Raw genomic sequence first — 14,581 nt, 5'->3', positions numbered from 1 at the left:
ATGTCAACAAAGGACATGGATTACTGGAACCATGTCCTATGGTCTGATGAGACCAAGATTAATTTGTTTGGTTCAGATGGTCTCAAGCATGTGTGGCGGCAATCAGGTGAGGAGTACAAAGATAAGTGTGTCATGCCTACAGTCAAGCATGGTGGTGGGAATGCCATGGTCTGGGGCTGCATGAGTGCAGCAGGTGTTGGGGAGTTACATTTCATTGAGGGACACATGAACTCCAATATGTACTGTGAAATACTGAAGCAGAGCATGATCCCCTCCCTCCGGAAACTGGGTCGCAGGGCAGTGTTCCAGCATGATAATGACCCCAAACACACCTCTAAGACGACCACTGCTTTATTGAAGAGGCTGAAGGTAAAGGTGATGGACTGGCCAAGCATGTCTCCAGACCTAAACCCAATAGAACATCTTTGGGGCATCCTCAAGTGGAAGGTGGAGGAGCGCAAAGTCTCGAATATCCGCCAGCTCCGTGATGTCGTCATGGAGGAGTGGAAAAGCATTCCAGTGGCAACCTGTGAAGCTCTGGTAAACTCCATGCCCAGGAGAGTTAAGGCAGTTCTGGGAAATAATGGTGGCCACACAAAATATTGACACTTCAGGAACTTTCACTAAGGGGTGTACTCACTTTTGTTGCCAGTGGTTTAGACATTAATGGCTGTATATTGAGTTATTTTGAGGGAAGAATAAATTTACACTGTTATATAAGCTGCACACAGACTACTTTTAATTGTGTCAAAGTGTCATTTTGTCAGTGTTGTCCCATGAAAAGATATACTTAAATATCTGCAGAAATGTGAGGGGTGTACTCACTTTTGTGATACACTGTATAATTTATTTTATGTAATTGATTTTATATACCAATTTGAAATATGTGTGACTACAACACACAAACTTAATAATTAGGGGGTGTCTACATACAGTTACAGCAACAACAACTGGTATTCAGCTTAGATGACAGAGGGGCGGCATGGTGGCTTGGTGGGTAGCACTGTCACCTCACAGCAAGGGGGTCCTGGGTTTGATGTAAAGCGGTCTGTGTGGAGTTTGCATGTTCTCCGTGTGTCTGGGTGAGTTTCCCCCGGAGCTCCGGTTTCCTTCCACAGTCCAAAAACATGTAATCGAGGTGAACTAGAGATACAAACTTGTCCATGACTGTGTTTGACATTGATCTTGAACTGATAAATCATGTGTTACCTGTAACTACTTGTCCTGTCATGAATGTAACTGAGATTAGAATCCTAATAAGTAAATAAATGTCAATCTGGACACATCTTTAATTTGTAGGATGCAGAGTTTTCAAAAGAAATAAGCAAAACAATGCGATGAAGGGTTCAGAATAAAAAAAAATCAAGAGGAGGAAAGTGTAAGCGTAGGGCTTACTAAAAGTATTGCACTAAAAACTCCAAGGTTGATTGGTTGATTTGAGTAATACCATTAAAAAAGACTTACTTTGTCCCTTTCTTCTGTTACTTTTACTTTACTTCTTTGCAGAGTCTGCATCAAGCACTGGGTCAGAGAGTGCTAGTGAAGTTAGCAGCTCTGGCTCTGAAAGTGAAGAGAGTGAGGAGTCGTCAGAGTCTGAGGAAGAAGAGAAAACAAAGAAAAAGAAGAAAGTGGACAAGAGCAGATCTAAGAAACCACAGAGTGCTGAGAGGTCCGATTCATTTCTAAAAAAAAAATTTTTAAAAACAGTCTAAGCTGTATAAGCAGCATAATTAAAAACAAACACGTTTTACAGTGATCAAAGCAGTGAAGAGGACCAGAAGAGACGTGAGAAAGCAGGAAAGCACCAGAAAGGAATCTCTGATTCAGAAAGTGAGGAAGAGAGTGAGTCTGAGAGCAGCGAGTCGGAATCAGAGTCAGAGGAAGAGTCAGATTCTGACCAGAACACCAAAAAGAAAAAGAAGGTTTGGAAACAAACAGACACAAAAACAATATCAGTCCCACCAGGGTCTTGCTGCCTTTTTTTTTCTGGTATACAGATATATGTTCACATGTTTTTAGTACATAATATTATTCATCAGTTCCCCAGCCTAAAATTACACCCTCTCCATTTCTTGTAACCATTTTCTATACCTCTGTAACCCCTCAACTTCCTCTACTACTTCATAGCCTGTCCATTCCAAGGCAAGGCAAGGCAAGGCAAGGCAAGTTTATTTGTATAGCACCTTTCATACACAGTGGCAATTCAAAGTGCTTTACATAAGGAAAAAAAGTTAATTAAAAGCATTAAAACATTCCTGAGATCTAGAACCTCAGAAAGACTTCTTGCAAACATTTAGTTACAATTAAGACAACATGAAATTCAAACGAGAGATAAAAAATTAAGAACATGAAAAATTAAAAGAAAATATTGTAAAATATACCCTACAATTTGGGAAATACGAAATTAAAACAAGAGAGATAAGCAATTAAAACATGAAAACTAAAAGAAAATATAGTAAAATATACCCTACAATTTAGAATGTACACTACCCTATAAAAGGAATTATTAAGAGCATGAAAAACTAAAAGAAATATGGTAAAATGAGGGTATAGCAAAAATTTTGAGCTCAATCGTAGGCACAAGAAAAAAGAAAAGTTTTTAACCTGGATTTAAAGATTTCTACATTTAAGGAACATCTAATATCTCCTGGCAGTCTGTTCCAGTTATATGCAGCCCAACAGCTAAAGGCTGCTTCACCATGTTTAGTTTGGACTCTGGGCTCAACTAGCTGACCTGAGTCCATCGATCTAAGAGATCTACTGGGTTTATATTCTCTAAACATTTCTGAGATGTATTCTGGGCCGAACCCATTCAATGATTTATAGACCAGTAGCAGCACTTTAAATTCTATTCTGTAACTAACCGGAAGCCAGTGTAGAGATTTTAGAACTGGAGTGATGTACCCAGTTCTCTTCGTCTTAGTTAAAACTCTAGCAGCAGCGTTCTGAATGAGCTGTAACTGTTTAATGGTCTTTTTGGGAAGTCCAGTTAAGAGACCAGTACAATAGTCCACCCTACTGGAGATAAAAGCATGGATCAGCTTCTCTAGGTCTTGTTCGCACACTAGACCCTTGATTTTGGCTATATTTCTAAGATGGTAGAAGGCTGTTTTGGTGATGGTTTTATTATGGCTGGTGAATATAAGATCTGAGTCTATTAGAACGCCAAGATTTCGGACTTGGTCTTTGGTTTTTAGAGCCCGGGAACTGAGGTGTTCACTGACACTGGTCCTCTTTTCTTTGCTGCCAAACACCACAATCTCTGTTTTGTCCTTATTTAACTGTAAAAAATTCTGGCTCATCCAGTTATTGATGTCCTCCAGACACTGACACAGTGAATCTATTGGGCTGTAATCATCTGGTGAGAGAGCCAGATATATCTGTGTGTCATCTGCATAACTATGGTAATCAATGTTGTTAGCCTGTAGCATTTGGCCTAATGGCAGCATATAAAGATTGAACAGAAGAGGTCCGAGAACTGATCCCTGGGGGATTCCACATGTCATAGCCACCCTGTCAGATTCACAGCTGCCAATAGTGACGAAGTAAACCTGAACCAATTAAGGACTGTTCCGGAAAGTCCAACACAGTTTTCCAACCTATCCAGCAGTATTCTATGATCTACAGTGTCAAAGGCAGCACTAAGGTCCAGTAAAACCAGAACTGATATTTTACCTGAGTCAGTATTCAGCCGTAGATCATTCCAAACTCCAAACTCACAGCTCCAGTTCTTCATCAAGAGGACGATATTGATAAGATCAGCCTTATTGGAGACCTCCACAAGGTGCTCAAAGTGTGCAGTGGTTTTACCTCTTGAGCTGGTTGATGGATACAGCATGATGGTTGTGAAAGCTCTACCTGATAGCTTTCTGCAGATGTAGTAAATTTTCTTCTGCTGGGAGTAACGGAACTCCCTGCTAAAATCATGGCAATAAAAAAGGCAACAGAGAAGCCATTAAAGCTTCCTGTTTTATCCTGGACACAGGACACACCATTCAAATTTACTACAGATACAACATTCCCCATAATGCCCTGGCATTGTTCCAAAAGTTTGAGAGTTTAACGCTTTCAGTCAAATCCAGTTTTAGTTTATTTTACATAGAATAACGAGCATGAATAAACAGCCACCATGCAGCAGACAAAGTATTGAGCTACATAGCTACATGTTTTGGCTAGCCACTTATATGACATATGACATATGACATTATTATTAGTATTATTATTAGTATTATTATTAGTATTATTATATATCATTACTATACATAAATATAGACTATATGGTCAAAAGTATTGTCCAGAACATGTTGAACATCTCATTTCAAAAACAAATGGTATTAAAATAATTAAAACAATGGCTAACATGATGTAATAGATCAATTAGTTTAAGAAAATTATATGCTTCCAACTTTGCAGCAACAGTTTAGGAAGGTCCCTTCCTTTGCCAGCACAAAGCAAGCTCTATAAAGACATAAAGAAAAGCTTGCTTTATTGAAACTCCAGTAGCCTGCACAGAGCCCTGACCTCAGCCCCACTAAACAGCTTTAGAATGAACTGGAACATCAACTGAGGCTTTCTTGACCAACATAGGTGCCCAACCATACAAATACTGTTTTGACTTAATGGGCACAAATTCACACGAATATACTTTTAATGTCTTGCGAAAAGCTTCCTCAGAAGAGTGTCCAAGGATGTAGCTGAAAAGATCCCTTATATGTCACTTTATTTTAATACCATTTGTTTATTGAAATAGGATGTCAAGCAAGCTCATGATCAGGTATCCAAATACATTAGGCCATATTGTGTATCTATCTATGACTTATCCCCTTCTTTGCATGACTTTTATACACATAATTTTTTATACACATAAAAGTGACAGCACCATTGCAATATTCAGCCCATACATCTGTCTCTTTGTGTTCTTGAGTTACTGACTTGTTTATGAGATGCAAAAACTAACACCAATGACACCATCTTTTTACTTACGTTTTCTTATGTTTTCTCAGGCACCTCCATCAAAACCACCATCAAAGCAGACCAAGAAAGAAAACAAGAAAGAGAGCAAGGAAATGTCTTTGCTTGATCTGGATGACTGTAAGTTTGATGGATTAAGATGTCTGTATTAGCCAGTTTCATAAATATTTTGGTCAATTTAATTAGTCTAGTCTACTCATGTTTATTGGATTTTTGTCATTATGAATCCTGGCAGTTGCGATGCTACCAAATTCCATCTGACTAAAATTAGTGTATATTGCACTTATGGCATTACAAAAGGAATGAATTTAGTTTTGCCATATCCAACTCCAAACAAACTTTATAAACATGCCCATCAGCAATGATCAGTCAATGGTGGGCCAAAGGCAACTTTGTTATCTTTATGGCTGAGATTGGTCAGTCTGTGCTTGTGACATCATCTCATAAGATTTACATAAGGCTGGCTTGTTTGGCAGAGTGGCAGAAAAGAAGAATCTTAAAAAGTGCCACACTTACACAAAAAAAAACAGATTAAGATGTCATGTGGCAAAAGGTTTTTGGTCAGATAAGCCAAAGATTGAACCATGATTGGACTGAGCTCTGAGCACTATGTTTGGCAAAAAAACAACTTACACAGGACAAGGCAGCTGATATCACTCTGTCATGCTGATTGAATTAGAAGAGTAGACTGGTTGCTTTAAACGGTGGGTGGTGCTTGAAATTATTGTCTTTTTCTGTTAACCATGGTTACCTCCAAGAAAACATGTGCAGTCATCATTTCTTTGCATTAAAAGGGCCTTCGGAAGTCTTGAAAAAGAATTGTTACACACTGTAAATATAAAGCAAGATTTCTACTGTCACTGATAACAGTTTCATTTCTTACTTTCTCAGTTGAGCCCACCCCCTCACCTCAAGTAACCCCAGTCAACAACTTTTTGTCCAGCAGCCTGGTGACAGATCTAGAGGGACTGTCACTGACCGACACTGTACTAGCTCCAACTGTAAGTCATCTATGTCAATGTCATTTTTAATACAGGTAATGTCATCTACTTGACACTTTGCTCAGCAGTGCCATTAACCATGTTTTCAGACCATTGCTCCATCCGGCACAATCAAGATGTATGAGCTGTTGCACCGAATCTCAGGAGAAGGTCTGGCAGTGGATTACTGCTTTAGCAGACAGCCCTTTAGCCCTGACCCTCAAATGGTGGCTGTGCAGATCCAGTTTACCAACAACACCAGTTCTGAAACCAAAAACCTACACATCGAAGAGCCCAAACTGCAGTCTGGTATGAGGATCAAGGAGTTTACTGAAATCGGTCAGTCAGACACCTTCCGTTGCACATATTTAACATATTTCCCTATAAATAATCATTTGTGTTCTTGAGTCATCCTGAACTACCTACCTGCTACCTGTTTCATTTTTTAGAGGTGCTACCTGCTGGTGAATGTGTTACTGTAGTAATGGGCATTGACTTCTGTGACTCCACACAAGCAGCCAACTTCCAGATTTGGTGAGTAGTGTGTTAAGTCTTAATGTTTTATAAATGTATTTGTTACATCTGACCCTAGTAAAGCAATGTATGAAAAGTAATATATGTAATGGTTATAGCGTTAAAATGAGCTTATTAATTATAAAGGCTACATGCATATGCCATGTGTGAAGGCTGTAACATAATCATGTGGGGATACAGTAACTCATTTTAATGACCTGACGTGGATGTTCTTTGAAATACTCCAATAATAGATTTATCACTATTTACGCCAGTTACTAAATAAAAATATAAGTTTCTATATAATAGGAAAATAATGCATTTTTTACACATCTAAATGTGCTCTTTTGCAAACTACCATGGCTAATAGATTGTATGGAAATGGATTGGATGAAAGGTTTTTACTATTTCATAATCAAAACTAATAAAACCTTCTAAATTCATCACCAGCAGTGACTAAAGAGTGGAATATTGTGCCATTGTGAAAGTGGGCATGTTACATTAGTTGCATTGCATTGCACGTAGTTCTTTTTATAAGCATAAGAAGCCTGCCCATGTGAGAGATAAAGGGCCAGGACATTGCCTGTAAAGGTAATCTGGAAACTGCCTGGCATTTGGACGGGTCATATCCAATTAACTTGTTTTAAAGTTGAAATGGCTTCAGACTTAACCTTTTGTCTGTGTTTTTTTCTTTTATCAGCACTAATACCCGCAAGTTCTTCGTATCCATCCAGCCACCAGTGGGAGAACTGATGATGCCAGCCTTTCTGACAGAGAGTGAATTTAAGAAGGAGCAAGGTATTATCATGTGTCTTTTCACTGTACAGCTCTACTGGAATTAGCAGTGCTCCAATACATATGGCTATGTTTTAAGAACTTTTTTTTAGTCTAAGGCAGGTTGGTTCAGACAAAATGTAGTGTATATTGATCATGTTTTAAAAATCGGTGGCTCAGTGCAGGCTGTAATTCTTTCAAAATCTGTAGTCTTCAGGAACCTTCCCAACATTACCCAGACACTTCAGCTTGGTTTTCTGCTCCAGTCTAAAGAGTCTAAAGTAATGAATGTGCATATGTATAGCTTTATTTTCATTCTGTGTGGGTTCATTTCTTTTGACATCCAACCGAGACACTGCTACATGGGAAGTCTTTTCTGAAGGTGTCTAGTTCCTTTACACTTATAGTTTACTGGTAGCCACTTCAACCCTATTCCCTGCCCAACTAACCACACATACCATTTGTACCTCATTCATCTTGCTTGTAGATGCTTCCTCTTATTGTCAGATTGTAGTTGATGCCCTTGTGACACTAAACATAACTTATTAATTGTATGTAGTGGTAAGCAATTAGCTGTATCATTTGTCATTGCACATCTCTGGACATTTAATGCTTAAGACACTTTTGTAATTTTTCTATTATATTACATATTGCATATACAGTGTATCACAAAAGTGAGTACACCCCTCACATTTCTGCAGATATTTAAGTATATCTTTTCATGGGACAACACTGACAAAATGACACTTTGACACAATGAAAAGTAGTCTGTGTGCAGCTTATATAACAGTGTAAATTTATTCTTCCCTCAAAATAACTCAATATACAGCCATTAATGTCTAAACCACCGGCAACAAAAGTGAGTACACCCCTAAGAGACTACACCCCTAAATGTCCAAATTGAGCACTGCTTGTCATTTTCCCTCCAAAATGTCATGTGATTTGTTAGTGTTACTAGGTCTCAGGTGTGCATAGGGAGCAGGTGTGTTCAATTTAGTAGTACAGCTCTCACACTCTCTCATACTGGTCACTGAAAATTCCAACATGGCACCTCATGGCAAAGAACTCTCTGAGGATCTTAAAAGACGAATTGTTGCACTACATGAAGATGGCCAAGGCTACAAGAAGATTGCCAACACCCTGAAACTGAGCTGCAGCACAGTGGCCAAGATCATCCAGCGTTTTAAAAGAGCAGGGTCCACTCAGAACAGACCGTTGGTCGTCCAAAGAAGCTGAGTGCACGTGCTCAGCGTCACATCCTGACAAACTGCTGTCTTTGAAAGATAGGCGCAGGAGTGCTGTCAGCATTGCTGCAGAGATTGAAAAGGTGGGGGGTCAGCCTGTCAGTGCTCAGACCATACGCCGCACACTACATCAAATTGGTCTGCATGGCTGTCACCCCAGAAGGAAGCCTCTTCTGAAGTCTCTACACAAGAAAGCCCACAAACAGTTTGCTGAAGACATGTCAACAAAGGACATGGATTACTGGAACCATGTCCTATGGTCTGATGAGATCAAGATTAATTTGTTTGGTTCAGATGGTCTCAAGCATGTGTGGCGGCAATCAGGTGAGGAGTACAAAGATAAGTGTGTCATGCCTACAGTCAAGCATGGTGGTGGGAATGCCATGGTCTGGGGCTGCATGAGTGCAGCAGGTGTTGGGGAGTTACATTTCATTGAGGGACACATGAACTCCAATATGTACTGTGAAATACTGAAGCAGAGCATGATCCCCTCCCTCCGGAAACTGGGTCGCAGGGCAGTGTTCCAGCATGATAATGACCCCAAACACACCTCTAAGACGACCACTGCTTTATTGAAGAGGCTGAGGGTAAAGGTGATGGACTGGCCAAGCATGTCTCCAGACCTAAACCCAATAGAACATCTTTGGGGCATCCTCAAGCGGAAGGTGGAGGAGCGCAAAGTCTCGAATATCCGCCAGCTCCGTGATGTCGTCATGGAGGAGTGGAAAAGCATTCCAGTGGCAACCTGTGAAGCTCTGGTAAACTCCATGCCCAGGAGAGTTAAGGCAGTTCTGGGAAATAATGGTGGCCACACAAAATATTGACACTTCATGAACTTTCACTAAGGGGTGTACTCACTTTTGTTGCCGGTGGTTTAGACATTAATGGCTGTATATTGAGTTATTTTGAGGGAAGAATACATTTACACTGTTATATAAGCTGCACACAGACTACTTTTCATTGTGTCAAAGTGTCATTTTGTCAGTGTTGTCCCATGAAAAGATATACTTAAATATCTGCAGAAATGTGAGGGGTGTACTCACTTTTGTGATACACTGTATATTACCTACCAACATTGTACTGTAATACTAACTTCATATTTTTTATGCACCTTGAGCCTATTTAATTAATATTTTATTTACTTTATACTTTTTCTGTTGTACCTTGAGCTGTTGTAATACTTGACTTTCCCTCTGGGATTAATAAAGTGATCTATCTATCTAAAGTGATCTATCTATCTATCTGTCTATTTATCTATCTATCTATCTATCTATCTAAAGTGATCTATCTATCTGTCTATCTATTTATCTATCTATCCATCCATCCATCCATCCATTCATCTATCTATTAGCTGTATCATTCCAGTGCCCCACAAAAAATAGATAATGCTACAAATGTACTCTCTCACAGTTCATCAGGACGCACACCAAAAATGCCCACTCAGAAAACAGTGTCTATGTATTTTTATGCTTTGGAAGAAATGCTTTAAAATACGTCTAGATGTAGATGACCAAATCTTCTAAAGCTAAAAAAATAAATAAAAATGTTGGTTTATTTTCCAACAATATCTATTATTTGTCTTTTTCTATTTTGAAATATGTTTTAGTGTAGCTTTGTATGGGAGAATAAAGTGGATAACTGAAGTCTCATCTCTAAATGGTTAATGCATGGTTACTTTAGTATGTCACAAGTTTACCACTTCTGAATTTTGTAATAGACAACAGAATGTAATTTTATGCAATTTTTATGCCAAAAATGTAAACCCAGCCTAAAGTCACAGTGCTGTTTTATACTAAACTAGACTCAAGTGAACATGACATCATGTAATCCACACTGACTAATGTTTAAGGCGCACTGGTATTGCCACTTTCCTGGTTTAATAGATAAGGTCTTGATTTATTGTAGTGCATAAACTAATGGATAAATTTCTGTTTACTCACATATAGGTCAACTAATGGGAATGAATGAGATCTCAGAGAAGCTGACTCTGGGGGAGAAGTGTCAGAGGGATCATATCATTGTAGAAAAGGTCGCCGCTACTGCTAACCTCAGCAGAGTAGCCTCCGGTTCAGACAAGGAAAGCAGGTAGTTCATACCAGAAGAAACCACATGCATGGTTCAAACGGATGTTTACTAGGATGCACATGTACAACCCCACTGATTTTCTCTCACATTTAAAATAATGGCTTATGAATATAATCATTTTATGAATGACCATGAAGTTATTCAGGTTGAGTCACCATTTATCTGGTAGATATAAATTACACAGCACATACACATGAATTTCTACCTTTTCTGATACAGAATGCAGGTGTAAAAATTGTTAACCCTTTGAAATCAACTGAAGTTATGCATTTCTTATGTATAATTGTAATAGGGCAGACTGTGTCTTACTACGGAGGTGCCTTATGGAGCCTAGAATTTAGCAAATTTGCAAGATGCTTACCCAGAGCAGAATAATACTGTGTCTAAAAAGCCACAAAATAAAAGGAAGAAACAAATAAAGTAGAAGACGAACCAAATCCACAGGCCAAAGCAGAGACAGAGGGCAGGGAAGATATGAAGTCAGGATGAAAATTGGTTGTGTGCCAGCTGCTCGATCCACCAGTGTGACAACCCAAGCTCTCGAAAAAGAATAAAGACAGGGATTTCAGTAAAAACTGGCAGTGGCTATAAAAAGGCAGAGAGAGTGGTATAGCCATTCCACTAACTGAGGCCATTGTGTCCAGCATGGATTTCTATGTGGGGTTGGCAGGTCGTCCTTCCAGAGCAGTGTTCTCGTGACCACAAAAAGGCCAGAGTCAAAAGGTGCTGCAACTTTAACTGAGCTCTCCAGAAAGAGCATAGAGATTACCAGCATACTGGCCAGGTTACAGCTGGGCCTGTTACAATAGTTGTTTTTTTGTGGTTCTTGAATTGCATCTGATCATCCAGGCAAAGGAGACCACTGTTCCTTGTAGTTTTTACTTACGGACATACATGTACAGATGTCTCTAAAACATGAAGTTGCTTAGAAATCAATATAAGTGACTTTTTAATGCATTATCTTGGATCTGTACAAAGCTTTCCTGTTGTTTCTCTTGTAACCTCTTTTAACTGGTGCACTTGAACCATACTTAAATGGGCACAAAAAAAGAACAGCTGTAGGAATTCATTATAACTAACAAAAAATTTGAAGGCTATGCCACAATGTTAAATGCCATTGTAGAACTTAACCTCCACCTCAAGTTGCTGGATATAGGCTTTTGATCAAGCAGGCTTTGACATATTTCTAGAAAACTCACAGTAAACATTTAAACAAACCCAAATTCAAGAAAGTTCTTTTAGACAAAAAAACATTTTCCAATCAATAATTTACAACAAACAACAGTTATGGAAATCACTAACACCCCAGAATGACATTACTGTGTGTTATAAATGTGTATATTTGACTTGATATTTGATATAATCTCTAATATGTTAAAGGTTTAAATTTATTAATAAAACAAATTGTTTTTCCTGTCTATCTGGTTCTTTTGCTGTATTCTCTTATGTGCTCTTGACCTTGCTTCATTTCAGTCCTCCTTTTCCTTCTCGTTCCTCACCTGTGTCCAGGTTTTCCGGAAAGACGGTGAGCACCGGTAGCCTTGTTCTGGTCACTGTGGCCAGAAAGGACAGCGGGGAAGCCCAGCTGATGGTCAACTGTGAAAAGATGGTGATTGGTACAATGCTGGTGAAGGACATTCTTCAAGCTCTGACACAGTGACGAGTCCTGTTTCGGATTTCTGAAAGAATTGTGCTCTGTAGTTATGTAGCTAGTGTAGACTTTGCCTTCACCCAGTTTGCTGTTAGACCAAATTCAGATACTCACTACACAATGTTGCACCTGTTGTATACAATTCCAACGTATGGTTGTCTTTAAAGTCCAGAAGCGTATAAATTAGTCACATAAATGGTGGTGAATTTTCAGTATAATGTAAAAACTAAAAAGCTTTCCTTGCAACGTATTGCAGAATGTTGCATGATGTGACATCTGACCGGCTTACAACATTTTACAAGATGCATACAAGGGCCATGCTTGCACATTTCTTGCAATCCAAATATTTATTTCAAGTCTGTTGTTAACCAATCATTTTTAACATGTAAGGTAAAACAAGGTTTTATAACAGCAGGCTCTGAAAGAAAGATGTCTTGGTCACTGTCACAGTACTATTTCCCCTCGATAAATAGGTAGATTGTTTTACACACAAAAGTGCATGCATCTACAACCAGATCAGGAATTCTTGTATTTGAGTGACCAATATGTTGTGAGAAATGAAATTATACTCTCCACTTACACACAAATATTCAATCCAGTTAAAGAACCTCCACTTTTCTTTATCATCATAGTATCACAAGGTTGAAAACCACTGTTTAAAGTATTACACATCCCAATCAATGTAAGGATGGCACAGGGACACAGCTGCTAATGTGGGTGCTGCATAGCAACCAAACCTTAACCGCAATAACAGTCTGTTGGAAGTTTGGTTTGTTCTCCTCATACCTGCATTTCTTTTGTTTTTCCTCCCACCTCCCAAAAATATACAATAGGTGGAATGGCTATTCTAAATTGCCCACAGGTGTGAATGACTAAATGAATGTGTGATGGCTTGTGATGGATACTCTGCCCATGGTGTATTCCTGCACTGCACCCAGTGTGTTCATGTCCTGGACCCACCACAACCCTGACCAGGATTAAGTGGTTAGTGAAAATAAAATAATTTTAAAAATATTAAACGTACAGCAAGCAGCTAAGTGTTGAAAAAGTGAGTGAAAATCCCATCATGGTGGCACAATGGCATAGCTTCAGAAGTGAGTGCAACACAACAGCAAGGGTCCCAAGGACCTGGGTTCAATCCTTGCCCTCTGTCACTGTCTGTAAGTAGTTTGCTATGTTCTCCCCATGTTTGACTGCGTTCCTCCAGGTACACTTTTTTTATCTAGCAAAACCAGAAGCTGGATTGGCAACTCTAAATTTCCCCTTTGTGTGAGTAAGTGAATGAATGACTAAATTCCCAGTGATTGATTGCAATGGAGTGGGAATCTGTAGAGGGTGTGTCCAAACCTTTTACCCACTGTGTCCATGACCAGAATAAATTAATCAGAATAAATTATGTGAGATAAGTGTTCAGAATAAACATTGTTGTGCACAGAAAATGGAAACAGAAACTACTCATTTATGTAGACTCAGTATTCCACCTGCCATTAACACACAGCAGTAGTGTTATAAATCTGAACGTTGTGTATATTTGCTAAGTGTGAGTGAAACTGCTCAAAAAAAGATCATGTGCAAAAACAGCACCATGCCTGGACTGTCACTATGCTTCACGTGTTCTAATAAAACTGGTCTCAGTCCTCTGTTAATCTAGTACATACTCTATCCTGAAATGTTGTAAACATGTAACGCTTGTACTAATGTAAACCATAGACCTAAATTATGTTATTTTGTTATTTATTAAAAGTCCTGTATTTGATCCTTTACTCTTTTCATAGTCTCTGCATCTCTTTTCTCCAGATATTCTGGCTTCCTCTCAAAACATGCAGAAGGTTAACTGGCTGCACTAAATTGCTCCTAGGTGTTAGTAAGGGGGTGAACGTGTGGATGCATGTTGCTGGTTGATTGGAGCCTTGTGCTGACCCCACCCAGACCAGAATAAAGACAGGAGTTTTAGTAATCTGTAGTATTCATGCTTTAATGCTGTAGTATTTATTAATGGATTTAATAGATGTAAATGGATTAATTTAAGTGGTCAAATGGTGTAACCTTCATTATAATGCTAAAACATGTATGTATTTATGCATTTTCTCCCCTTTTTCTCCCTTTTTAGCGTGTCCAATTCTCCACTAATGCCGATCCCTGCTCTGATTGAGCAGAACGAAGCTAACCCACGCCCCTTCCGACACGTGGGCAGCAGCCGTATGCATATTATCACCTGCACTTTGACGAGTGCAGTGCAGCTCAGCGTTGTGTGCAGAGAGACACACCCTGAGAGCACTCTTTTCTCATCTCTGTGCAGGCGCCATCAATCAGCCAGCAGAGTCGTAATTGCACCAGTCATGGGAGAGAGACCCATCCGGCTT

At 39.1% G+C, this 14,581-nt stretch overlaps 1 protein-coding gene across 7 annotated transcripts in view; it reads left to right on the top strand.

Annotated features, from left to right (window-relative positions):
• The window catches only part of LOC134311910 (AP-3 complex subunit beta-2), a 70,119-nt gene extending 57,718 nt beyond the window's left edge, over positions 1-12,401 (top strand). For 4 of the 7 annotated variants that reach the window (XM_062993588.1, XM_062993581.1, XM_062993569.1 and 1 more), the window contains exons 19-27: positions 1,507-1,669; positions 1,754-1,922; positions 5,004-5,091; positions 5,863-5,972; positions 6,062-6,290; positions 6,401-6,485; positions 7,165-7,262; positions 10,429-10,567; positions 12,041-12,401. In XM_062993588.1, the coding sequence (XP_062849658.1) occupies positions 1,507-1,669; positions 1,754-1,922; positions 5,004-5,091; positions 5,863-5,972; positions 6,062-6,290; positions 6,401-6,485; positions 7,165-7,262; positions 10,429-10,567; positions 12,041-12,227 (1,268 nt within the window). In that variant the 3' untranslated portion in view covers positions 12,228-12,401. The remainder of the gene's footprint in view (positions 1-1,506; positions 1,670-1,753; positions 1,923-5,003; positions 5,092-5,862; positions 5,973-6,061; positions 6,291-6,400; positions 6,486-7,164; positions 7,263-10,428; positions 10,568-12,040) is intronic. The other 3 variants (XM_062993600.1, XM_062993594.1, XM_062993576.1) reach the window with 1 other exon arrangement.
• The last annotated feature ends 2,180 nt before the right edge of the window (positions 12,402-14,581 follow it).

The sequence above is a fragment of the Trichomycterus rosablanca genome, chromosome 1, assembly GCF_030014385.1.
Source record: "Trichomycterus rosablanca isolate fTriRos1 chromosome 1, fTriRos1.hap1, whole genome shotgun sequence".
Lineage (NCBI taxonomy): Eukaryota > Metazoa > Chordata > Actinopteri > Siluriformes > Trichomycteridae > Trichomycterus > Trichomycterus rosablanca.
This window is presented reverse-complemented; position numbering and strand designations above follow the sequence as displayed.